This window comes from Aquila chrysaetos, unplaced genomic scaffold (assembly GCF_900496995.4).
Source record: "Aquila chrysaetos chrysaetos unplaced genomic scaffold, bAquChr1.4, whole genome shotgun sequence".
Taxonomy (NCBI): Eukaryota; Metazoa; Chordata; class Aves; order Accipitriformes; family Accipitridae; genus Aquila; species Aquila chrysaetos.
In genome coordinates this window covers 387,183-412,998 of record NW_024470381.1, presented here as the reverse complement: position 1 = coordinate 412,998, position 25,816 = coordinate 387,183, and the positions used below count along the sequence as shown (strand labels likewise).

Genomic DNA, 25,816 nt, shown 5'->3' with positions numbered 1-25,816 from the left:
CACATGCTTGAACATGCTCCCCAACACACCCCAACACACTCCCACATGCTCCCCAACACAGTCCTACATGCTCAAACACACTTGAATGCACTCGAACACACTCCCTGACACGCTTCCACATGCTCAAACACGCTCCCACACACTTGAACGCGCTCCCCAACATGGCCCAACACACTCCCCACACCCTCAAACACACTTGAACATGCTCCCACACACTTGAACGCACTCCCCAACACTCCCACACGCTCAAACATACTCCCCAACATACTGCTGCACACTCAAACATGCTCCCACATGCTCGAACACACTCAAACGTGCTCCCCAGCATGCTCCCACATGCTTGAATATGGTCCCCAACACACTCTCACATGCTCAAACACACTCCCCAACACGCCCCAATACACTCCCACACTTGAACATGCTCCCACACGCTTGAACATGCATGCTTGAACACACTCCCCAACACGCTCCTGCACACTCATACATGCTCAAAACCACGCTTGGGCCCCCTCACATGTGCTAGCATGCACTCATGCATGCTCACAGATGCTTGTGCATGCTTGCACATGCTGACATGCACTTGTGCATGCTCAAAAAACCACACTCAGGCACGGTCATGCAACCTTGCCCACAAGTGTGCATGCTCAGATGCTCACATGCTTGTACACACACATTCATGCAGGCTCACGCATGCACGCTTGCACATGCTCATGTATGCTCACATGCACTTGTGCACACTTGCACATGATCATACGTGCTCACACTAATGCACGTTGCTTCTACATGCTCACACACACGTGCATGCTTATGCAGACTCACACATGCACCTGTACACGCTCAAAGAACACTCATATGTTAACATGCGCGCATGCACACACACTTGTGCACTGCTCACATGCTTGTGCACGCTCCCCCACACCTGCACATGCTCACACATGTTCACGTGCAGTCATGTGTGCTGAAAAAAACCCCACACTTGTGCATGCTCACATGCTCATGCAGGCGCTCCTCTATGCTCACACACTTGTGCACACTCCCACGTCCCCTTCAGCCCCCCCCCCCCGCCATGTACTTCTGCACACTGTGTGGCCTGGGGGGGGGCGGGCCCTAGCTTGGGGGGGGCCCGTGTCCCCCCTGACACCCCCCCCCCCCCCCCCCCCCCAGGCCACCCCTCCTGCCTGCAGTTCACCGTCAACATGACGGCGGCCGTGCGCACCTATCGCTGGCAATGCATCGAGTGCAAGTCCTGCAGCCTCTGCGGCACCTCCGAGAACGACGTACGGACCCCCCCGGACCCCTCCAACCCCCCCACGTGCACCCCAACATCACTGACCCCCCCCCCTTTTGTGTGTGTGTATGTCCACCCCCCAGGACCAGCTGCTCTTCTGTGATGACTGCGACCGGGGGTACCACATGTACTGCCTGAGCCCCCCCATGGCAGAACCCCCCGAAGGTGAGGGTTTGGGGATGGGGGGGGCATGGGGGAGCAGCAGGGATTATGGGGGGGGGGACCCCCCAACTCACCCCCCCCCTCGGTGTGTCCCTGCAGGCAGCTGGAGTTGTCACCTCTGTCTCCGGCAGCTGAAGGAGAAGGCGTCAGCCTACATCACCCTCACTTAGGGGGGGGGGGGCGGCTGGACCCCCCCCCCCCGCACCCCAAAATCCCTCCCCCAACCCCCCCCCCAACCCGCCGCCCAAATCCTACCGAAAGCCATAACGGAGCGGGGGGGGGGGGGGGGAAGGGGTGAGGGGGGGGGGGCGGGGGGGGGGGGCAAGACATTGCATGATGTGAAAATGAAGGGGGGGCAGCCCCTGTGTCCCCCCCCCTCCCCCCAGCCCGGGGGGGTTATTTATTTTAATTGGGGGTGGGGGGCAGTGGGTCCCCCCCTCAAGCTGAGCTGCTCCATGTGGTGGGTATCTGTTGTTCCTGGTGCAAAAGGGGGGGGGGAGAAGGGGGGGCTGGGGGGGGGTATCCCACATTGTGGGATGCCTGCTGTGTCCCCCCCCCAAAAAAAACGAAGCCGTGCCCCCCCCCATCGTGTTGTTGTCAGTGTGTGCTTTGAGTGTCTGTGCATTAAACCATGGGCAGAGTCGCCCCCCCCCGCCTCGTCTCTGTGCCCCCCTCCCTCCCCAGCACCCCAAAACGGAGGGGGGGCCGTGGTGTTGTCCTCCCCCCACTTCTATTGTCTTTCCGGCCCAAATTCAAGCTACAAAACACAGCCCTGGGGTGGGGCGGGGGGGCAGCATTTTTATTCCTATTAGCAAAAATTATGGGGGGGGATATTAAATAAGACAGTAAGGTCCATATAAAATAATATACATGCTCCCATATACACAAAGTGTGGGGGGAATTCTCATGGACCCCCCCTCAGGTTGGGGGGAGGGGGCCCAGCAGGGTTCACAATGCCCATTCTGCCCCCCCCCGCAACCGCTTCCCCCCCACCTCCCCCCAGTGCAGAAAATGGATAGAAAAAAGGCAAAAATAAGGTTAGAAACGGTGCAATTTATACAAATATAGTGTTTTATAAAGAAGATTTGGGGAGGGGGGTAGGAATTGGGGGGGGGGGGGGGGCGGGGGGGTTTTACCCTTCCTGAGCCGCTCGGGGCGTTGTTTCCTCTAGAAAATAATTTAGGTTTTCTTTTTTCCTTTTTTTTTTTTTTTTTTGTTGGTTTTTTTTTTTGGAGAAAGTGCTTGTTAGGTTCTTCGTTACGCCTCAAACTCTCCTGGAAGATTATTATTATTAATTATTATATTATTCATTATTATTATTCATGAGTTTGCACCCAAAAAAAAAGGGGCTGGGGGGGACTCTCACCCCCTTATTGCCTTTGCAGTAAACCCCCCCCCTACCCCAGCTCCAGCCCCTGCCTGCTGCTCCCGGCCGTATATGGGTGCCCATGGCAGCTCCCGGCCCCATATAGTGGCTACTGGGCACATATGGATGCCCTCAGCCCCATGTGGAGGCTCCCAGTCCCATATAGATGCCCTCAGCCCCATAGGGAGGCTCTTGGTCCCATATAGATGCCCTCAGCTCCCTATAGAAGCTCATGGCCCCATACGGAGGCTCTCAGTCCCCTGTGGTGGCTCCTGGCCCCATAGAGATGCTCCTGTCCCTACAGGGATGGTCCCGGCCCTATATGGATACCCTCAGTCCCATATGGAGGCTCGTGGCCCCGTATAGAAGTTCCTACTCCCATAGGGCTGCTTCTGTCCCTGCAGGGATGGTCCTGGCCCAGTATGGTGGCTCGTGGCCCTACAGCGATGCTCTTGACCCCATATGGATGCTCCCAGTCCCATACGGATGCCCTCAGTCCTTTCAGGCTGCTCCCAGTCCCATAGGGACATTCCAGCCAGCCCTGGGAGGGGGGTGGGAGGGGGGCTGGTGTCCCCAGGGAAATGAGTGACCCGGGGAGGGGAGGGTGTCAGTGTCCCCGGGGTCCCCGCGGGGGGGGAGCCCCCCCCTCGCTCACAGCTCTTCCTTCTCGACAGCGCCGGAGAAGATCCGGGCAAAACGTCGGAGCTGCCGGGCGGCCGAGTGCGATTCCTCCTGCAGCCGCCGGTTGTTCTGCCGCAGGTTGGCCACCTCCGCCTGCAGCACCACCTTGTCCTGCTTCTCCTGGGGGGGGGGAGAAAGGGGGGGGGGGCCGTGGTGGGGACACACACACAATGACACCCCACTGCTCAGCGTGCTCTGATGGCGGGGGGGGATGGGGACACACACTGCCCCCACCTCCCTGAGCCCCTTACCTTCTGCAGGTCGCTGTGGAGCTGTTTCAACATGGCTTCCAACTGGGAGACCTTCCCTGGCAGGTCCAGGGGCGGGGGCTGGCTGCGGGGGACAGACGGATGCTGTTGGGGGGGCCTGGGGACCCCGAGGTGTCCCCCCCCGACCCCACAACCCAGGACCCCAGGGTGGCCCCCACGCTCCTGCCCCATAACTGAGGGAGGGGGGACAGGAGACACCTGGCACCCTGGGGTGGTGTGTGTCCCCCACCGCTGCCACTCACCCACCAGCCCCATACCTGAGGCGGGGGACACAGACAACACACAGGACCCCCCACCACTCACCCACCAGCCCCATACCTGAGGGGGGGGCCCCCCCGTGGCGTCGGCTGCCTCTCAGGGGGCACAGGGGGGTCGGGGCTCAGCGCCGAGTCGGTGAGGGAGAAGAGGGAGACGGCTCTCTGCACTGTGAAGGCAGTTGCCGCCTCAGCATCCATCTTCCCGCCCCCCCCCCCCCGGTGGATGGGGATGGAGGGAGCCCTGCACCCCAAAATGGGGGGCACGCATTGTGTGTGTAGGACATACACACAGGCTTTTGGGGGGGGGGGGGGAATGCAGGGCACAGCTCTACCTTCATAGGCTTTGGCGGCATTCACGAGGCTGGACCACTCCAGCCCAGTTGCTGTATCCGGCAAAGGCATCATCCCAGGATCGATCCGGCGAAGGGGGAGCTTGTCCCGTGTTTCGGCCAGGGACAGCTCAGAGGCGGAGATGGCGGCTGTGGTGATAAGAGGTGCCATCAGGACAAGCGACACCCCCACCCCCCAAAAAAAAAATCCTACCCCGTATCCCTTTTTGCTCACATTTCTTCTCGGGGAGGCTGCCGTTGGCAGTGGGGGGGTGTTGCCGGCGGCTAGGCAAGGTGCTGGAGGGATAGGCGCTGGTGAAGAGGACGTCGGTGTCCAAGGATGCCGCTGCCGTCGCGCCAGCAGCGTAACCGATGTCCCGCCGCCCGCCACACAGGCTCTCATCCGACAGCGTCCGCTGGAGCCCTTTCTGTGGGGACTAAGCAGGGGCCAAAAGAAAGTGGGGTGACCCCCTGCCCGCAGCAAAAGGACACCCCCGCCCCCCCCGCCTTAACCCAGGACAAAGCCCAGCTCACCCCAGCTCTCTCCGGTTCCGGTGCGGCGCTGTCCATGATGATGAGTTTCTTGAGGTCATCCTCGATGGTGGATTTATAGCTCTTACGGGGGGAACGTAGATCCCGCAGCGACGCTCGCAGTCGCGGCTGCCCAAAAACGTTCTTGGTGTTGGCGTCCACCTGCCTGTCACACAGAGGGGGCTGAGACCGTGCCAGGACCCCACCCTCATCATCCCCCCAGTAAGGTCCTTTTTGGAGTGTCCAAGACCCACAGCCTTCACCATCCCCCGTCCCTGCACTTACTTTTTGGGATCCGGTGCGTCATCGGCACGTTTCCAGCCTGTGGCATGTTTGTTCCTGACCGTCTGCTTGGAGAAGAAGGATTTGGGAACCGAAGCAGAAAGCTGGGAGGCGTGGGGGGGCCGGGGGGTTTCAGCCGAGGGGGTTTTGTAGCCAGGGTAGCCCAGCCGTGGGTTTGAGCTGCTGGGGAAGACAAGCAAAGCTCACCATAGGGAAAAGGGGTGCAGGCATTGTGCCCTGCACCCTACCCCCAAAGGCTGGGGGCATGCAGTACCTTCCCCATGGCGGGGGAGTCTCTTACCTGGGCTGCTTGAAAGGATCGGGGCTGCTGCCGGGGGTCCCCGAGGCTCCGGGGGTCCCCGCTTTATGCCGATAGCTTTTACCCTGGCTGCCGGTACTGACGGTTGGGGATGGTTCCCTCTTCTTGTCACCGGGATGGACGCCGTCATCCTGCAAACCGGCGTAGGACGCCGAGGGGGTTTTGGGGACCTTGTCCCTCTGCGATGCTGGGCGGGGGGGTTTGGGACCGGCCCCTCCACTGCCGCCGCCGGCAGGGCTGCAGGCGTAGAGCGTGGTATCGATGCCGCTGTCGCTGGAACCGCCTTTGGAGAGGGGATCTGGTTCGGTTTCGACGGGATCAGGAACGTCAAACCAACGGTCGTCGCTGTGGTTGCTGGAGGCGTTGCTGGAGAGCGTGTTGCTGCTGGAGTGGCTCGAGTACTGCGTGTCACCCTGCTGGGACAGCCACAGCAACCCCCCCTGCCCATCACCCTGGCGTCTGGGCTTCCCCCAAAAGGGGAAAAGGGGGGGGGGGGGGCTCCCACGGATCACCCCATTGCTTCCAAAGTCTCCGTGAGGGACTCTGGAGCTTCTGAGCCCGAGGGATGGCTCACCTTGGAGTGCCGGTTGGGAGAATCCTTGCCCGTCGGTTCCTGCCTGCCGGATCGTTTGCTCCCGCCGCTTCCCGGCAACCTGGACTGTGCCGGCACATGCCACAACGGCTCTGCAACGTCACCAGAGAGGCCACCCTTGACCCCAAAGGTCCATCGCAGGGGTGACGGTGCAGTGTCCCTTGGCTCTGCCCGCTTTACCATACCTGGTTTGTGCCGTTCCATGGTGCTCTCGTGGCTACTGAGCCCCCCAGACGAGGAGTCACCGCTGGAGGGGCCGTCGTGGCCAGCATGCGGCTCGAAGGGCAATGGCGGCCGCTGCGAGGCAACATACCTACGAAGGGAAAGGGGTAACGGGTTGAGCTCCCACCCCAAAATGCCAATGTTTCTCCCTGATTTGCACCCATGGGACCCCAGAGGGTCCCCGCAGCAGTCACCCACCTCTCTGGAGAGGGTTTATAGCGAGCGTAGGCTGTCCCGGCGCTGCCCGGTGCGGAGAAGCTGCCCGAGGGCTGCCGGTACGGCTGCGCCCTCTCCGTTCCCGCCGGCGAGGAGGAGGTGGGATGGGGAGTTTCGGGAAAGCTGACTGGCCTGGCTCCGCGGATACATGCAGGAAGAAGTGGGAAATAAGGGATTGTCCTTGCTCCTGCCCACGCTTCCAGAGCGGGCAAGACCAGCAGCTGCCGGCCAACACCTGGAACTGAGCTGGGGAGGGTGCAGAGAAGCCGCTCTCTGCCAAAACCTGGAGCTGGGCCGTGCTCGGCCACTGTCCTTGCCCCCATCCCAGTACCTCACCTCTTGCTGTGCAGGGGTTGCGGCTCCCGGTAGGGCACGGTGGGCTGCTTGGTCGACCGGCTGATCGCTTGCCCGTGGCCAAGCGCCAGCGGCTCAGCCCATTTACTAGCCGGAGCCGTGTTGTGCGAGGCCGGCCCGCTCCATTGCCAGCCGGCGTTGCTCCGGTACGGTGGGCGGTAGCCAGATGGCAAACTCTCAGTCTCTCCCTTTGGTTCCACGCTGCTTATCTCCAAGGATTCAGCCCAGCCCCTGCGAAACCGGTGGCAATCATGCCATAAACACCACTGGCTTCATGCCATAAACACCAAAGCCGGCACCACTCTGCGCTTATGGCACATGAAGCTGGCCAGTGCCACCAAAACCGGTGCCTGGCAGGACTTTAGCCAGAACCATCCTGTCCCAGGCAAAACAACGTCCTTCCCGCCTATTTAATTACGATTTAATGATTAATTAATCATATCAGCGGTCTCGCCTTCCTGCCCGATGCGTGGACGTGACCGACTTAGTCGCGCACAGGGGAAAAGCAGGACACCCCAACCCAAAAATATCCCCACCCCCCAAAAACCTGCCGGCAAGGGGTCTGCCGCCAGCTTTCCACGATGAAGGTTCTGAACCCGGTGAGCGGGATGGGGCACTGTATTAAGTGACAGAAAGGGGATATTCTCCAAAGCCTGGAGACTTTGCCAATCGTTGATTGGTTTTAATTAGGCTTTGCGTGCCCATGCCAGGGACGGGAAGGTCCCCGTGGGTGAGGTCTGCTCCGTGCCCCACCAATCCCTGGCTGCTCGGGGGGCTTTGCTCTCAAAAGCTTTGGGAGAAAAGCTGGGCTTGCAGGAGCAGATGGCGATGGTGGCTTCTTTGTGTGTCCCCCCCCTCAAAGCCACCACCTACCTGCGAGGGGCTCCATCCTCGTGGGGTGGGATGATGACGACCTTAACTGTGACGGAGGTCCGCAAGAGGTCAATCATTTGGTCATGGGTGAGGGTTACTACCGCCACCTTACAAATCTCCACCAACCGGCTGCCCTGCCGCAAACCGGCCTGCCAGGCGAAGCCGTAATCCTCCACCTCGGCCACTGTCCCGTCATACTTCACGTGGAAGCCCAACTGGCCCAGCCCATTCCTCCTCAAGGTCATGTCCACTGTCTCGCAGCCATCTGTCATCACCTGGGGTCATGGGAAAGGATGGACGGATGGCAGAGAAGGGGCTCACACCCACCGCATGGCTCCTCCAAACCTCTGTTTGCTCAACAACCCTCAAATCCTCCCCGCCTCTTGTCCCGCAGCCAGCCCTGGCCCCACCACAGTCCTCACCCACCACCTCAGAGGGGATTTTTCCCCCCCTTTCCCAAAGCCCAGATCTCCTCTGCACTGGAAAACATCCCGAGCACATCATCTGCATTTAAGTAGGACCTACACAAACTTGGGGAGGGGACGGAGGTCAAGGTTTTTTGGTTTTGGAGGCTCACCTTCAGCCTCTGCACAATCTCCTTGATGTCCTCGGGGCCGCCCTCGGCCGCCCGGATGAAGATGTGATCTCCTCGGCCATAGAAGATCTTGACAGTGGAAGCATCGGCGGTCCAGCCGATGACGTCCCCGCAGAAACAGTTGAAGACCACCTCCTTGGCGCTGAGGTCAAGCAAGACCACGAATTCGTTGGAAATACCCAGGGCGCAAGCAATCTCTGCTCCCCGGGCAAAATCCTGAGCGGAAACACGCCAGGCAATGGCCCCCGCGCTGTGTTGCTCGGCCCCCGCTCGGGCTTTCGTCTTTTCCTTCTTCTTGGAAGCCAGTGAGATGAGGTTGAACTTTCCAGCGGAATCGATAGGAGTGTTGGTGACGCAGTTTTCAGCCAGATCCTTCAGGTATTCCTGCCGGGTTCGAGTAGCCATGGTGTGAAATTTGTCCGATTTGTGAGCGGCGTTCTCCGCGTTGATCACCTTGGCCAGCAAGAAATCTCGGAAGACGTCGGATTTGCGGAAGGTGATGCCGTTGGGGATAGGGGGTCCGAAGGGTGGGACGTCTTTGGACCTGGTGACAGCCACGCTTGGGGGATGGAGAGGAGAACTGGTTAGGGTCACTTGGCTTTGATAAAATTATAGAATCATGGAATCGTTTAGGTTGGAAAGACCTTTAAGATCATCATCAAGTCGAAGCTTTAACCACACACTGCCAAGTCCACCATGAAATAATGTCCCCGAGCGCCACATCTACACGTCTTATAAATCTCTCCAGGGATGGTGACTCCACCACTTCCCTGGGCAGCCTGTTCCACTGCTCAACAACCCTTTCCGTGAAGGAATCGTTCCTAATATCCAATTTAAACCTCCCCCAGTGCAGTGCCCTCACAGGACTCATTCTCTAGACCCTTTACCGGCTTCACTGCCCTTCTCTGGCTATGCTCCAGCACCTCAATCTCTCTTGGGGCCCAGAAGCCACCATGGCAGTCGAGGTGCCGAGCACAGGGGGACGATCCCTTCCCTAGTCCTGCTGGCCACGCTATTCCCGATACACGCCAGGATGCCGCTGGCCACCTGGCCACACTGCTGGCCCATCTTCAGCCGATCCTTTTCCAGCCTGGGGTTCTTGTGACCCAAGCACAGGACCTGGTGCTCAGATTTGTTGAATTTCCTCAGCCCATTGATCCAGTCTGTCCGGATCCTTCTCTAGAGCCTTCCTGCCCTGTCCTCAAGCAGATCCAATGCTTCCGCCCAACTCGGCAAGCCCAAGGTGGGCTCGATCCCCTCCTCCAGATCACTGATAACGATATTAACCCAATACTGAGCCCCAGGGACTGGCCGCCAACAGGATTTGACTGCCTTCACCCCTATTCTGATGCCCCAGTTGTTTTAAAGAAGCTAGAAGCATGGGAGAAACCTCCATGCCACCCTCACGTGAGGCAAACAGCCCCCCGCCCCAGCTGTAGGCAGGCCCCGAACCCAGAGCCCCTTGGACACGGTTCGGCCGTGGCGGGGGTGTACGGGGGCTCACCTATAACAGACATTGTCGGTGCAGGGGTTGTGGGCTCGGACGATGATGAAGACGTGCTGGAAGTGGGAACGGATATTTTGGGGGGTGAAAGGTAAAGCTCCGGGTTCTTGGAAGATGATGGTGACGATGTCGTTCCCTATGTGCCTCTTCCTCAGCAGCTAGAACAATAACACAAAGGATGGTTGAGCCCCAGACGGACAGACAGTCCCCAAACCACCATGCCTGTGCACGATCTGGGGACGGAGAGCCCCAAACCTGCAGTGGTGGGGCAAAAACCAGTTTGGGAATGGGGGGTAGTTACCTGCTGCCGGTTGTTGGGGGTGTAGGGGAGCATAGTGGAGACGTGGAACATGATTTCGTAGTCCTGGTAGGTGGTGTAGAGGGAGTGGGTGCCGGTGGAGTCGGCTGCAGGGGCGGGGGGAGGCAGGTGGTCAGGTAGGTGGGGGTCCCCGTGTGTCCCGCCCACCTCTTTCCACTGCAAACGGAACCCCGTGTCACTCACTTTTGGTGTCCAGCTGGGCCGCGTACTTGCTGAAGGCTTTCAGGCAAACCTTCTCCCCAAGGAGGGAGAGGAACTCCTCGAAGGGGGGTCCTGCATCCTCGTTGTTGTACATCTCCTCCTCCGAGCTTTGCCCGGCTTTGCAGTAGAGGATGCCCACCTTGTGCCTCCGGCAGAGCTGCAGGGAAGAGCAGGGGGGTCAGCCACGGTTCCCCCCTGCCCCCTCTAAGGAGCCGACAGGACCCCCGTTCTGTCCCTGTCGCCACTCACCCCTTGCTCATCCAGTTTGAGAAGCTGCTCGGTGACCTTGGGCGTGTTGATGGCGAGGCGCAGGCAGTGGATGTTGAGCTCCGGGATAACGTATTCCAGGGCATCCTTCAGTGGGAGTCCCCGGACCGTCCCGTGCTTGGTGGCAGTAGGGGTGGCATCCTCCAGGATGGAACCGCGCAGGGTGACCAGCTGGGAAAAAATAAGGGGGGTGGGAGAAAAAGGGATGGTTAAGCACCTCGAGTCCTGACGGGAAGAGAGACCTTCCATTGGGCCAGGCATGGCCCCTGCGGGAACAGACCCACGGGCACGTTTTCCCATTCCCAAACTGGTTTTCGCGCCCCCCTGCCACGGCAATGTACCTCACTGGTCCGGAAGATGATCCTGTACTGGTACTGGGGGCCATGGTCCTTGTGGTCTTCCAGCTTCTCCCGTTTGATGCTGACAGCCACCGGGCCTAGCTTCTCATCCACGCCGAAGTAGTTAGAGTGCTCTGGTGAGAAAAACAGGGATGGAAGACACACGGCGGGGGGAGACACGCAGGAGCTGGAGGTGGGGGGACAGAGGAGTCATCACCGTGCCCTTTCCTACCAGCCCAGCCCCGTAACAGCGAGGGGGGGATGGAGCTGGGTGTACCCCAGTGACACTCCTACCCTCCCTGGCTTCTGAGGAAGGATTTTGAAGGGGACTTTAAGAGCAGGTTGCACCCTCCGATCATTACAGGGGACGTAAAAGGCCGGCTTCAGTGTCCCCCAGGCTCTCACAGCAATGAGGTGAGGCTGCAGACCCCCCAAAATACCCCCAGAGTGCCCCCCCCCTCACCTTTGCCATGGAAATGATCCCGGTAATAGCGAGCACCAAGGTCCACGTGCTCAACGCTGTAGTGCTTGAGCCGATTGGGGTTCCTCTGCAGCTCCTTAGGGACCTCCAGCACCGAGACGCCAGCATTGGTGGGGCGTACATCGAGGGCAGGCTCCGGGAAGCCCCCCTCGACTGTTGGGACCCCCGGGGAACCCACCGAAGCTTTGGGAGAAGAAACTGACATTGCGCTCGCCGCTGCCGCCGATCTCATTGCGGAAATGGGGGCAGCTGAGGAGAAGCTCGTTGCTGGTGTTATCCCCCACATCGTGCTCCAAATTCTCTTTACAGTTAAGGTCCTCGGTGCTGGCAAATGCCGGATCCGATCCTCCCAACCCACTGGCACGAACAGTGGCGGCCGAAGCGGCCGAGGCGCCTGTGGTGGTGTTTCGCCGTTGGGCTACCACGGCGCGGTTGACGGCCACGGCGTTGAGGTCGAAGAGGATGCTCTGCACGTCGTAGTGGGCGAAACTTTTCTGGCACACCCAAGCCTTGCCTGGCTCTGGTGCCCGCAGCTCCTCTGGCTCCTTCCCTGGCTCCCCCTCGTTTCGGCCGCTCCGGAGCTTCTTGAAGATGGATTCGCCTCCAGCATCACCTTTGGGACACCTCCTGCGGGGTTTCTCCTTGGACTGCATCGACGGCTCATCCCGGGGCCCATTCCTACCCTCCGTCTTGATCCCAGAATATGATCCTGAAGGAAAACCAGCTTCCCCAAGACGCTCGGGCGTTGCGGCTCGCCGATCCGGCTTCTTGGTCCGAAATTCATTGAGCATATCGAAGAAGCTTTGCTCTGAGATGCCCTGCACGTCAATGGAGGAGGTGCTGCCATACTCACGGAAAAGTCCGGTGGCCCCCCCCCAGTTTGGTCCCCCGTGGCTCCACCGGCTCCTCCGGGTCACACTCGCTCAGCGTCACCTCGCTGCTGCTCCGGTGCCGCAGTGGTGCCAAGCCCCTTGCTGGGGAACGGGGCCACCCCTCCTGAAATTCCACGTCCTTGGATCGCCGCCGTGCCAGGCGGTGAAGGGCCTTAAAGCCTGAAACGCTGGTGAGGGGCTGCTGCCCGCTGGCAAAACCCCGGCAGCAAGCAGCATCCCGGCTGCCTGCTGCCTCCCGGCATGGGCTGGTGCCAGCAGGGGGGTCCTTGACAGCGTCTCTCTTGGGGGGGCCAGTCAGCGATGCGGGCGCGCACCCCCATTTTGGGCACGGCCGGTGTGGCAGTGGCCAGGCGAGGGGGTTCACCCCCCACCGTCGGCACACTGCCATTTTGCGCCCAAAATGCCGCTGGGCAAAACCCTCAGCATCGGAGCCGTCGTGCCGCGGGGGGTGGTGGGAGCTCATGGTCCGGTGCCGGAGCCGAGCTGAGTCAGGGGGACAGAGCCCTTCATTGCCGCTGCCGTGCTGGAACGGCCTCCATCGCTGCCGTCTGGCTTCCAGCAAGCGAAACCCTGCGACGCCTGGCTTCACTGCGCTGCTGCCGCATGGTTCTCCTCAGCATCGGTGCTCACGCCGGGTGCTGTCACATCTCCTGGGTCATCCTATAGCAGAGAGGGGGGAAGAGCAGAGGGTTAGTATAGCAAGCATGAACACCATGGGATTATTTTGGTGGGGAACCCTTCCAGGGATGAAGCACCCCCCACCCTCTCTGGGCAACCTCACCACTCTTATCGTAACAAATTTCTTCCTTCCGTCTAGTCCGAATCTCCTCTCTTTTAGCTTAAAACCATTCCCCCTTCCCTATCGCGACAGGCCTTACTAGAAAGTCTGTCCCCATGAGTATTGAAGAGCCACGAGGTGCCTTCTCCAGGCTGACCAAGCCCAGCTCTCAGCCTTTCCTCATAGCAGAGGTGTCCCAGCCCTCTGACCATCTCCGTGGCCTCCCGCTCCAACAGATCCACATCCTTCTCATCCTGAAGACCCCTGGACGCAGCGCTGCAGGTGGGATCTCATCGGAAAAGAGGGGGAGCATCACCTCCCTCAACTTGTTGGCCACACTTCTTCTGCTGCAGCCTAGGATCCGGTTGGCTTTTTGGGCTTTTCATCTACCAGTAACCCCAAGTCCTTCTCTGTTCTCCGTTCACATTCCCTTGTCCACTGATCCAGTCACTGTCTTGTAGAAGGTCGGTCAGATGAGACTTGGCCTTGGTGAAGCCACACTGGCTGTTTCGAATCACCTCCCTTTCCTCCACGTGCCTTTGCAGAGCTTCCAGAAGGATCTTCTCATGATCTTCCCAGGCACAGAGGGGAGGCAGACAGGTCAGTAGTTCCACCCTTCTTAAAACCAGTGGAAAGACCCCTTTCTCCGGTCTTCTGGGGACTTCACCTGACTGCCATGACTTTCCTGGAAGAGCGGCTTGGCAAGTCCCTCAGGACTCAGGGATTGACCTCTGCGGGTCCCATAGACTTAGTTGGAAGGGACCTACATGATCATCTGGTCCAACTGCCTGACAGATTTGGGGCTGACCAAGAGTTGGAGTGTGTTGTTAAGGGCATTGCCCCGATGCTCTGATTTATCCAGATCCCTCTACAAGGGCTTCTTGTCCCTTAAGAGAGTCAACAGCATCTCCCAGTTGGGTATCACCAGCAAACTTGCCTTCAACTCCTGCCTCCAAATGGTTGATCAATAACTTGTATCCGTTGAGGTTCCTCAGGTGGTCTCGAATCCAATCTTCTCCTGCACGGGGAAGGATTTTGCTCCTTGAGCTCCATCCACTTGAGAGGTACGGGAAGAGATTGCCGAAAGAGCTCCCGAGTCCCTCAGCCTTCTCCTCGGTCGTCTCCAGTTTGCCAACCCTGCTTTGGTTTTCTCCACTGGGATCTTGCGAAGCCAGAGCCCCGAGGCAGCTCGCTGCTGGCAGGGTTCGGGATGGACAGACGGACGGACAAGTCTTAATCCGTCTGCGTTGGGCATTAACCTACACTGGCACGGCAGCCAAGCCTCCTCTCCTGTCCGGAGCTCACCTAATCCCCGCTAATTACGCTGCAAGCCGGCTAAGATCACATCTGTTGGGAGGGGATGTTAAATCAATACCTGAAAGCCTTAATTAAATGCAGCCTAATGAGTGGGCAGCAGGTACAAAGGCAGATCTTCTCAGAGGAGCATCCCCAGCTGGCAATGCCAGGTCTCACTGGCAATAATTCCCCTACATCCCGTGGGAAGGAGCTTGGGCAAAGCTGGGCGGTGAGATCGGGGCTCCCAGTTGAGGCTTTTTGGGGTATAATGCCCAGTTTTGGGGCACCGGCATCAACCTCCCCTTCACCAGCTCCTCCAAGGGTAAAGACATATTTGCAGAATACACAAACTCTTTTTTCCAAAGAAAACTCCTCTTCCCACAGTGGCGCTGGTTACTGTGGGGACACAGTGTCCCAAAAACCCCTTTTTATTCACTGAATCTGGGGAGGAATGACCCAAAATAAGCTAAAAATACTCCAAAAAAAAAAAAATCAACTAAAGACTCTACCCTTTGCCAAGCAGGAGAAGGGTGGGAGGAGGAGGAAGAGGGTGATGATGATGCTTTTCCAGTTCCTCCTCAGCCCATCCCGATTTGGGAAAGGAGCGGGAGATGAAATCCCACTGTCCCATCCTGGATCCGGAGCCGCCGGGCAAAAATAACCAACAACCCCATCTTCGGAACATATTTCTAAATCCCTGCATTATGTGGAAAACTCGAGGGTTTTGGATTTATCTGACAAACCATCCGCGTTCCCCCCCCAAACCGCAGCATCACCCACCATCGTCACCCCTTCAGGCTGAAAATAGACATCAGCAATTAATAAATCCCGTCTTTCCGCCCCAAAAACGGCGCCTGACATTCCTCCAGCGGCAAGCCCCTCACCCGGGCTGTGAATCGGCGGGTGATTAATTAAATCCATCTGTATCCCACTACAGAGCATCGCGCCTGGTAGGAGAGAGACCCTCTCCTTCCTTCTTCAAGCCTCCAAATTACCCAAATTTGGATTAAAATACAGCGGAGAGGTGAGGAATAACCAGATTTAGGGATTTAAACCAAAGCAGAGCCTAACCCAGGAGGGTTCCAAGACCACTCTGTGCCAATTCTCACGCCCCGACACCCCAAATTGGTGGCTGCTCCACGGCAGCTTTTATTCCTAGAAATGCCCCCCCCCCCCCATTTTAATCCCCCTCTTGAAATAATCTCATTTAATCTCTTGCCAACAGCCGCCGAGATGAAGAGGGAAGATGAAGATGAAGTGCTGGGGAACTCCTGGGAGGAGGTTTGTACCCATGAGGATACAGGATTCCTGGGATGCTCTTCCCAAAAAAGAGATGCAGGAGAATAAACCTGCAGCCAGGGACGATGGGTCCCCTCTTCCTGCGGTCGTATGACCCCAACCGGGAAGATTTAGGGGGATTTTTTTTCCTTCCTCGGATGCTGCATGAGCCCTCTGAACCAGCTATGAAAAAATATATCGCCTCCGTTCCTTACGGCCCTTTAGGGCTTCAGAGCTACTTTTAGAGGCAAAAAAAGAGCGGTTTAGTATCTCACTAGGTTTTTTGCGGTGTCTATTCCCTATTTATTCCTGTGGCAGCCCCGTGTTTTGGGGAGACCCCCAATCTCTCCAGGATCTCCCCCAGATCGACATTTCCAGCATCTGATTATCCAATTTCTACGTCACCAGAGCACCGCAACTCGAATTAATGATGTTGTTATCCGCCAAGCTGGGCTCCTGCTCCAGCAGGAATCAATCCACGAGGGAATCTCATCCTATTTCTTAGCATAAAATATGGGAAGAGCCCCCCCCCCTCAACATCCTTCTTCCCCCTCCAAGCCTCTACAGGCTGAGGGAGGGCGGAACAAGCCTGAAAGATTAACTGCAGGGTGTTAATTTTTTATTTTAGCCATGCTGGGGAAACCCGATGGCACCGACACCGGTGGCACCGTGCCGGGTTTTGCCAGCACCGGCCAGAGCCGGGTCCCTGAATCCTTCTAAGGGGTCCCAGCACGGGGATAAGCAACGGTTCAGGAGCTGCGTCATGCCCCACAGACCTAATTTAGGGTAATAAATTGAGGAAAAGGCTTAAACAACCCCCCCGGCTCAATCCCACTCTCTCAGTGGAACCCAAAATTGGGATTTTTGAGCCCAATCCTGCTGCTCCAGAGCCAAAGCTGTAATTTGCACAAGCAAGACCCAGCCCTTCCCAGCTAACGAGGGGGGAGGGAAAGAGGTTTTAATTATTAACCACAGGCTTTTGATAAATTAAGTGACAGTTTTTAACTCTTTTGTATCCAAGATGCCTTCGTGAGCTAGAGGAGAAAGTCTGACCCTGCCTATTTCCAATTAAAAATAAAGATTTAATGACCCGCGTGGTCCTTTCTGCCTCCTGGTTGGGCCCAAATGAGATCAAAATCACCCCAAAATTCGCTGCCGGCTCCTTCTCCTCTCCTCGGCACAGGTTTGCTACCGATAGGGGATGCCGAGGCGTACATTCTGCATTGCTTCCCAGGAAAAAAAAAAAAAAATCATCCCGGCACTCTTTTGGGATGAAACAGCCCCAAAAAGATGCTTCGGGAGCAGGGGGGTTTAGCTGGGGAGGGGTTGGGGTCACCCTGGCTTTCCCAACACTTGGCCCGAGCCAAACCTGGCTCCAGGTACGAGCCAAGACTAAAACCAACCGATGGCCAAGACAGAGAAGAAATTAGTAAAGCAATTAAGTGAAGAGGTTGGCAACTTTGTGCTTAATTAGGGGGTGGTTAAAGCCAAATCATCCCCATTACCGGGCAATGAGAATGCCATTAATTTTCTCAGCGCAAAAAGGGGGGAAAAAGGGGATAAAACCCGAGCCGGGACCTCATCGGCGAGCTGATCCATCTCCCTATGCTTTATCTGATGGAGACGGCTTAATTAACGCTAATCAAATGAAAGGCTTTTTCAGCACAGCCATAAATACGGACAAATTCCTACTTGCCTGGGCTCCGGGGGACGTGCCAACGTGGAGATCTCGGCTATCTCACTTCGGGATGGCAGTGCCCGAGGATGGGGTTGGCCAAAACACCGGGATATTTCAATAAATTATTGTCCGGAGCAAAAGAGCTCGTTAAGACGCAGCCCCGCCCCGTGAAATCCCCCCAGATTTGGCCCCTTCGCTGGGTTAAATCTATTTTTTTATGCTACGTCTCACTGTAAAAACACGTCGGACGAGCTGTAATCCTCGCCCGGAGGGGACGACGGTTTCTGGCCGGCTCAGCGTCCGACTGTTGGAACAGTCGTGATGAAGAGGAGGGGCGCGAAGCTCCTTACCGGGGTGGAGGGTGGGAAGAGGGGTCTCCTACGGCGCTCCTGGCGTCCCTTGGGTCCAAATTTGATGAGGAACTCTGGATTAAAATGAAAAATAAAGAAATGGTTTAAAGTTTCACCTAGGGAAGGGGTGGGCTCACGCTGGTGCGATCGACCCGCGCAACTTCCCGAAGCATGGAACGCTGTTAAAAAATGGGGTCACACCTCAAGGGCCTCAACCGCCGCCCCGTTCTTGGGATTTCCAAGGGATTTGGGATTTCTGCTCCTCAAAAAAGCTCTGGGGAGCTGAAAAACCAGAAGGAAGAGGAATGAAGGGGCAGTGTGGAAGCTGGGGAAGGGGTAGGGAGACAAGAACGGCAATCGCGTTGCTCCGAGAGGTTTTAAATGAGAATATAAGCTGCTAAAAAAGCCCAAACCTGATAAATAAACCCCAAAACCAATCCTCAAAAGCAAATGCAAACAGATAAAAGCAGCAGCCAAAGCAAGCTGAGTGGAGCTGCTCGCCCAAGCAGCAAGCACCAACCTGCAGAAGCCAGGCAGGGAAGTGCAGCCAAATCCATGCCGAGCTTGTGGCCCCCCCCCCCCCCAAAAAACAACTAAAAGCCCATCCTTCCCCCCAAAAAAGCCAAGCAGCATTGGAGCCTGCGAGTGGGAAGTAACGGCAGCCTCGTTACTGGCCAAAAATTAAGGCAAATTGGGCTTTTCAGCGATGAAATTAATGAGGGGGGGGCAGGTGAAGGCGGGCCGTCGCCCCGGGACCCCCCCCCGACTCCTAAATAAACTGAAAAGGCCCCTCATGCGGCAGCAAGGATGCAGGTCTCAAGCAAAGCCCGTCAGCGTATCCTCATTAGCAGCGCCTCGTTAGCAAACAGCCCCGACTCGGCCTCGCAAATAGGTCAGGACGAGGCAAGTTTGACGACGGGGATTTAATTAAAAAGAAAATAAAAATACGCCTTTGATAACCTGCGGGAAGGTTTCGCAGCAGCTTTTTAGTGAGGTGGGGGGGGCCAGGGGGGTGTGTGAAAATTAGGAACAGGTACCGGGACTGCAGCACTGAAAGCACGGCCTAGAAATTTGGGGTGCCCCGACCCCCACCCCCCCAAATGCTGCCCCAAGCTCATTTGCATAATATCCCGATCGTTTCCCTGCGTTTAATTGCTGCCCCGACCTTGGCGGGAGGAGGCTTCGCAACGCTCGGGGAGGGGTTTTATTTTTTATTATTATTATTTCCCCAACGGAGCTGGGCAAAGCTGAAGCTCCTGCCAACGTGGCACCTGCGCAGGTTTGCCCCCCCTTCCCATGCCAAAACCTTGCCAAATTAACCCATTTTTTCACTAAATGAGGAAAAAGAAATCCCACCTTTTGGGATCTGTACGGTTCCGCCCCCCCCAGCTCAAACAAATCCTGTTTATACCGGGGACAAAGGGAATAATCCCGTGGCAGTTTCACTTCAGCATGCTTGGGTTGGGGGGGGTGTGGTGTGAGTTCAGAGAAACCCTGGCTGGTTTTTGGGGGAGCTCTGGGTTTTTTTGAGGGGGTTTCTGGTTATTCCCTGCCCCCCTTTAAAGAAAACAATTCCAGCGGAATATCTTTTCCGAGGGGAATTTGGAAGCCAGAACTAAGTTTAAACTTAATAAAAATAAAGGCTTGAATTTATAATTATCTGTTAACACCCACCGAGTCCCAGTAGAAAACACCGTGGGCCCCCCCCTAAAAAAATACAACTGCCGGGTCCCCCCCCCCCTCACTGCCGGCAGCATTTCGCAGCCAAACCAGACCTGTGGTATACCCAAAACCCCGTGGTTTAACCTCAAAAAGAGGCGTGCTGCCTTCGCTCAGCGCTCTCCAAGTTCCCCATGCTGATTTGCTCCCCGAGGAGGCAGCTGTGGAAAACACAGGGGTGAGCTGGGGGGCTGTCTTTAAGCCCCCCCTCTCCAGCTTCTCTCCTAGCTTTCAGAGCCCTGTTGCACCCCAAAAACTTCGTTTGACCCCCCCCCTCCCCCCAGTTTGCAGGGACGGGGGGGTTAAAGGCACTACCTGCCGAGTGTGAGGATGATGCAGCCCCTTTTATTACAAGCTCCCCGTTGAGCGCTGAGGGAGAAAAAGAATAATATCAATAAACGAGAAGGAAGTCGGGGAACAGCCTGACAAAGGCGGGGGGGTTTGTTAAAGCCTTTGCACCATGGGGGTGTGTGTGTCGCGGGGGGGTGTGTCCCATTCCCCGCTGACATCAGCTGCTGGGTGGGTTTTCGTTTTTATTTAAAATTAGTTAAATAAAAAAGGAAAAACTCAACACAAAACCCCAGAGGATGAATGGCTGATTGATCCCCCCCGCCTCTGCCTCCAGCCTCAATGAGGTCAGGTTGTGCGTGCCCACCCATAACAGGGTGCCCCATCCACCCTGTTATCTGCTCCCCAAAAGAGTCACAGATTTCACTGCTGGGGGGGGGGGGGGGTGACCCCCTTCACAGCACTGCCTGCCCCCCTGCAACAGCCCTTCCCCCATCGTAGGGGGAGCCTCACTACAGGGCACAGAAGCTGCCCCCCCCCCCCCAAAGGGGCTGGTGCCGGAGCGGGGGGGAAGCAGCCCCTTCCCCAGCTCTTCCCTCAGCCCCCCCCCAACCAGCAAAGCCACGTCTTTGCCCCCCCTGCAAGGAGCGACAGGCCTCGATAAGGACACCAAGTGCACCAGCCCCCCCGCCCCCCCAAACACGTTCCCCCCAAGCCCCTCCACGAAACCCCAGGCCTCTCCCACCCCCCCTCCCGAAGCCCCAAGCCCCACTCCCCGCCCTCCACGAAGCCCCAGGCCTCTCCCAGCCCCCCAGACGCACCCCTCGGGGCCTCCCCCCCCAACCTCCTCCCTCACGGGGGCCGCTGGGAGTTGTAGTTCCCCCCCCCACACCCACACCCCCACCTCCCCCGCTCCCTCCAGGCCCCAGGCGGTACCCGAGGACTACAACTCCCGGCAACGCCGGCCACCACCCAGCGTGGAGAAGGAAGCGGGGAACCGGAGGCTGTCGGGGACCCCTCCCCGCTCGCCCGCCAGGCCCAAAAGCCAGGCCCAAAAGGCCCGGGCCCTCCCTGACAGGAACGCGGTAGCGGCAGCTCCCCCTTCCCCGTCCGTCTCCCCCGAGCCTCCGGGGGAGACTGAGGCGGCGCGTGGAGGAAGCGGGGGGTCTCTCACCCGGCGGCGCGAGGGCACGGGCCAATCGGGGGGGCGGGCGAGCGGCGCGAGGGCAGCCTGCGGCCGGCGCGCGCGCGCGGCGACTGAGGGAGGGGAGGGGAGGGGAAGCGCACGCCGCCGGGGAGGGAGGGAGGGAGGGAGGGAGGGGGGGCGGAGTCTGGAGGGAGGGGCGGGGCTTCGGGAGAAGGGGGGTGGCCGTCCTCCGCGCCGCCAGAGGGCGCTGCGGGTCGGCTGAGGCGGGAGGGGTTCTTAAAGGGGCAGGAGCCTGGTTTGTTGTTGGGGGGGGGGGGGGGACCCCCCAAACTGGGGATACGCCCCGCGCAGCCCCCCCCGCCAGCCCCCCGCCGGGACCTCTTATTTATATACAGCTCCTTCAGGGACCAATCAGAGAGGTCTGGAATGCGGCGCGCAGCCAATCAGGAGCCGGCGTTCCGCCCCCCCCCCCCCCGCCGCGCCTCGCTCGCCCGGTCTAAGCCACGCCCAGGCGGTTCTTCGGGGCGGGGCCGGCGGTGGCGCGGCCAATCGGAGGGGCACCTGGGAAACTTTATTTTACATACGGGAAGGGAGGGGTAAGGTCCCTCCCGCGGCGGGGGAGGCCCCGCCCACGGCTCGCGTCTGATTGGCCGCGGCGCGGGAGGTTCATTTGCATACAGGGCGCGGACGGGAGCCGTTCCCGCGGGAAGGGGCGGGCGGCGGGTGCGACGAGTGCGTGGGGGCTCGGCCATAGGACCCCCCCCCAGCCCCATAGGACACCCCCCGGCCCCATAGGACCCCCCCCAGCAATGCTCCCAAACCAACCGAGATCCCGGGATCCCCCCCCCGAGCATCACCCCCAAACACAGCAGGATGCCCCCCCTCTCCCCAGTTAAGCCTAACGATGCCGCGGACGGACGGACACCCCCCCACCCCCCCCATTAATTAGGGGAGCACCCTAATTAATTCAGCTCAGCTAACAGAAAAAGGCCAGATCCAGGCTGGGAAAAAACTGGATTTAATCTCCCTGGGGATGCGTGGGGGGGAGTTAGGGGGGATTTTGGGGAGCCACCGCCCACCCCGATCGATCCCGAGGGATCCCCCTAATCCTTGGAATAATCCCGGGAGACGTAGACGCTTTTTCCCGTCGTAGCAGGAGGTGTGGAGGCAGCGCAGGAGGAAATGGCCGAGGTCGTGCGTGGAAATAACCCGGGAGCCTCCGGATGCGCCCACCGTCACCGTGTAATCCCCCGTCAGCGGCTGGTCGTCTGCCGGATAACGGGAGACACGGATAACGGGGGAGGCTGGGATAAACGAGGGAGGCCGGGATAGTGGGGAGATATGGATAATGGGGGAGAGTGGGATAATGGGGATAGTGGGATAAATGGGGGAGAGCAGGATAATGGGGAGACTGGGATAATAGGGGATAGCAGGATAACAGGGAGACTGGAATAATGGGGATAGTGGGATAACAGGGGAGAGCAGGGTAATGGGGGAGACTGGGATAACAAGGGAGACTGGGATAATGGAGGAGACCAGGATAACAGGACAACAGGGGGACTGGGATAGTGGGGAGACTGGGATAATGGGAGAGACCAGCATAATCAGGGATAGCAGGATAATGGGGGGACTGGGATAATGGGGATAGTGAGATAATAGGGGAGACTGGGATAACAAGGGAGACTGGGATAATTGGGAGACCAGGATAATGGGGGATAACAGGATAACAGGAAGACTGGAATAATGGGGGATAGCGGGCGATAGCAGGATAATGGGGAAACTGGGATAATGGGGGATAGGGGGATAACAGGGAGTCTGGGATAAAGGCAGAGAGTGTGATGATGGGGAAACTGGGATAATGGGGGAGAGTGGGATGAAGTAGGATATGAGGGATAAAGTGGGATACAGGGATAAAATGGCATACAGGGATGAAATGGGATGGAGAGATAATGGAATAGGGGAATAAATAGGGTATGGGGATAAGATGGGATATGGCAGTAAGATGAGATTTGGGGATATAATGGGATATGGGGATAAAATGGGACGGGGGATAATATGGGATACAGGGATAATATGGGATATAAAGATAAAATGGGATGGAGAATAGAATGGGATATGGGGATAAAATGGGATAGGGGGTAGAATGGGATATGGGGATAAAATGGGATACAGGGATAGAATGGGATAGGGGATAAAGTGGGATACAGGGATAAAATGGGATGGGGGATAAAATGGGATATGGGGATAATGTTGGAGATGGGAATGAAATGGGATATGGGGGGAAAATGGGATATGGGGGATATAATGGGATACAGGGATAAGCTGGGATACTGGGATAAAATGGGACAGAAGGTTAAAATGGGATAAAACCTGCCCCCCCCCCCTTTTTGGGGTCCATTCCCCCCCCGTACCAGCGATGTGGGGGGGGCATGACGTAGACGCAGTCGAGCCCTGAATCCTGGAGGATACGGTGCATGCGGATGTGGTCCTCCGTCACCGGCACCAGCCGGGGGGGCACCTTCTGCAGGTCCCACAGCAGGAAAGCTGGGAGGGGGGAAAGTGGGGGGTCAGAGTAGGGGACCCCCCATATTTTTTTGGGGATGATGACGATGATGACATTGGGGACACCCACCTGAGAGGCAGGCGACCACCTTGCGGACGCCATGGGTTTTCATGGCTGTCACGATGTTCTTGGTGCCTTCGGACATCACCGTGGTGGGGCCTGGGGGGGGGCCAAGGGCGGGTTAGGGGTGCCGGGGGGGGTTAGGGGGCAGCCCCCCAAAACTTTGGGGGTGATTGGGGGGGTTATGGGGCAACCTAATGTGTTTTGGGGGGGATACGGGGCAGCACCCTAAGTTTTGGGGGTGATGGGGGGATATGGGGCAGCCCAACATGTTTGGGGGTGATGGGGGGTTCAGGTGCCTGATTGTGGGTTCATGGGGTCCCAGGGCAACAGGGTCCCCCCAAAACCAGGGGGTCACGGGGTGCAGGGACCCCAGCGACATTGGGGGTCTCTGGACAATGGGGTACCCCCAAAATCTATGGGGTCCCAGGGTGGGTGCTGGGTTGGGGAGTGTCCCCGATGTCACCATACTCAGGTCATTCCTGGTCCCCAGGAGGATGATGACGGCGTCCTGTCCCCTGACGGCCTCGGACACTGCCGCGGGGTCCCGCGCGTCCCCCAAAACCACGCGTGCCGGTTGATGCTGGGCCGGCAGCCGGGCCTGATCCCGTACCAGCACTGTCACCGTGTACCCTGGGGGGGGACACAGCACCCAGGGGTGGGTGGGGGTTCCCCAAACCTTTGGCCCAGAGGCCAGATCGGGCCCTGTTGCCATCGCGTGATGATGAGTCAGCAATTTGGCCAGGGGGTGACTCAGCATTCCTTCTGCCTGCCCCATAGGGGCTCTATGGGGCACACAGGGGCTCTGCCTGACCCATAGGGGCTCTGCCTGACCCATATAGACTCTATACAGCTCATACAGGCTCTGCCGGGCCCCAGATCTGCCCCATAGGGGCTCTATATAGCCCACACGGGCTCTGTCTGCCCCATAGCGGCTCTGCCTGACCTGTATAGGCTCTATACAGCTCATATAGGTTCTGCTGGCCTCACATCTGCCCCATAGCGGCTCTGCCTGACCCATATAGGCTCTATATGGCTCATAGGGCCTCTGCCTGTCCCCACACCTGCCCCATATAGGCTCTATATGGCCCATACAGGCTCTGCCTGCCCCAAAGGGGCTATGTGTGCTCCATAGGGGCTCTCCCTGCCCTGTACGGGCACTATCAGCCCCATACAGGCTCTATCGGCCCCATAGGGGCTCTATCGGCCCCAAACAGACCGCATCTGCCCCAGATAAACTTTATCTAGCTGGGCAGGCTGGATTGGCCCCATCTAGGTTCTATATGGCCCCAACGGGCTGGGTCTGCCCCACATATAGCCTCTATATAGCCTGGACAGGCTGGGTCTGCCCCATAGAGGCTCTGTAAGGCCCAGCCATGCCCCCAGCATCCCCAGCTCCTACCCAGCCCCCCCCCCCCCCAGTTCCCACATCCTCCCTGGGTGCCACTGAACCCCTGGTCCCCATCCACCCCCCAATGCCCCCCCCGTAACCCCAGTGACCCCCATAACCACATTGCACCCCCAACCCCAATACCCCCCATAAACCCAATGCCCCCCCATAACCCCAGTGACCCCCCATAACCCCAGTGACCCCCATAACCCCAATACCCCCCTGTAACCCCAGTGACCCCCATAACCCCAGTGACCCCCCCCAACACCCCCCCCAAACCCCCTCCCACCACCTTCCTCATGCCCAACCCGGGGGTCCCTTCCCCACCGCAGCCTTTTGGGGCTGCAGTGGCGGGGGTGTCCCCAATGTCCCGTGTCGCCCCAAATGTCGTGTCCCCCCCCATTTACCCTCCTCTAGGGCTTGGGCCAGAGTGGCCAGCCCGGTCCTGCCGGTGGCCCCGAAGATGACGATGTTCTTCCCGGTGGCCATCACCGGGGGGGGACACACACACCCCCACACACACACACACACACCCCGCGGGGGGGGACACACACAGGGACACCGAGAGCTGCTCGGTGCCACCACCCGCTACCGGGGTTTGGCTCCGCCCCCGGGGCCCCGGTTACGCCCCCCCCCCCCCCAATGCCCCGGGGGCCGGGCCAGTGAACGGGGGGGGGGAAGGTCCGTGCCCCCCCGGTCTATACGGGCCCGGTCCATACGGTCCTGATTCGTGCCCTCCCCGGTCCATACAGTCCCGGGTCCGTGTCCCCCCCCCCCGGTCTATGCGGTTCCGATTCGTGGCCCCCCTCCCCCACTTCAGTCTATACGGTCCCAGTCCGTACGGTGCCGGTGCGTGCCCCCCCCCCGGTCCATACGGTCCCGGTTCATGCACCCCAGCCGGTGCCCCCCCGGTCCATACGGTCCCGATCC

At 58.6% G+C, this 25,816-nt stretch overlaps 3 protein-coding genes across 3 annotated transcripts; 1 reads left to right on the top strand and 2 right to left on the bottom strand.

Annotated features, from left to right (window-relative positions):
• The first annotated feature begins 1,160 nt into the window (after nucleotides 1–1,160).
• On the top strand, nucleotides 1,161–1,726 carry LOC115337714 (zinc finger protein neuro-d4-like). The gene is made up of 3 exons (XM_030006128.1): nucleotides 1,161–1,277; nucleotides 1,372–1,453; nucleotides 1,550–1,726. Exons 1-3 carry the CDS (start codon nucleotides 1,197–1,199, stop codon nucleotides 1,618–1,620), a joined length of 234 nt encoding a protein of 77 aa, XP_029861988.1. The 5' UTR covers nucleotides 1,161–1,196; the 3' UTR covers nucleotides 1,621–1,726.
• Nucleotides 1,727–2,228: 502 nt separating this feature from the next.
• LOC115337698 (signal-induced proliferation-associated 1-like protein 3) lies at nucleotides 2,229–20,985 on the bottom strand. Its single transcript, XM_030006106.2, is given in 25 exon segments — nucleotides 2,229–3,617; nucleotides 3,749–3,830; nucleotides 4,085–4,190; nucleotides 4,356–4,502; nucleotides 4,588–4,789; nucleotides 4,887–5,049; nucleotides 5,169–5,348; nucleotides 5,467–5,897; nucleotides 6,059–6,168; nucleotides 6,262–6,389; nucleotides 6,497–6,646; nucleotides 6,851–7,099; nucleotides 7,742–8,016; nucleotides 8,319–8,895; nucleotides 9,841–9,998; nucleotides 10,142–10,245; nucleotides 10,343–10,517; nucleotides 10,610–10,798; nucleotides 10,969–11,099; nucleotides 11,429–11,606; nucleotides 11,608–12,334; nucleotides 12,336–12,999; nucleotides 17,720–17,793; nucleotides 19,754–19,807; nucleotides 20,901–20,985. Coding segments are annotated over 22 exon segments (5,079 nt in total). The 5' UTR covers nucleotides 12,803–12,999; nucleotides 17,720–17,793; nucleotides 19,754–19,807; nucleotides 20,901–20,985; the 3' UTR covers nucleotides 2,229–3,467.
• Nucleotides 20,986–21,875: 890 nt separating this feature from the next.
• On the bottom strand, nucleotides 21,876–25,520 carry LOC115337701 (proline-rich protein 4-like). The gene is given in 7 exon segments (XM_030006109.2): nucleotides 21,876–22,018; nucleotides 22,020–22,257; nucleotides 22,364–23,203; nucleotides 23,285–23,417; nucleotides 23,506–23,595; nucleotides 23,968–24,129; nucleotides 25,294–25,520. Coding segments are annotated over 7 exon segments (1,587 nt in total). The 5' UTR covers nucleotides 25,376–25,520; the 3' UTR covers nucleotides 21,876–21,976.
• Nucleotides 25,521–25,816: the final 296 nt, after the last annotated feature.

What these genes read in the sequence shown, in the direction of transcription:
- LOC115337714 (XM_030006128.1), top strand. Translation starts at nt 1,197, where the DNA reads ATGACGGCGGCCGTGCGCACCTATCGCTGGCAATGCATCGAGTGCAAG. An exon ending in GCGGCACCTCCGAGAACGAC is followed by an intron (nt 1,278 to 1,371) that starts GTACGGACCCCC and finishes TCCACCCCCCAG; the next exon opens with GACCAGCTGCTCTTCTGTGA. An exon ending in CATGGCAGAACCCCCCGAAG is followed by an intron (nt 1,454 to 1,549) that starts GTGAGGGTTTGG and finishes GTGTCCCTGCAG; the next exon opens with GCAGCTGGAGTTGTCACCTC.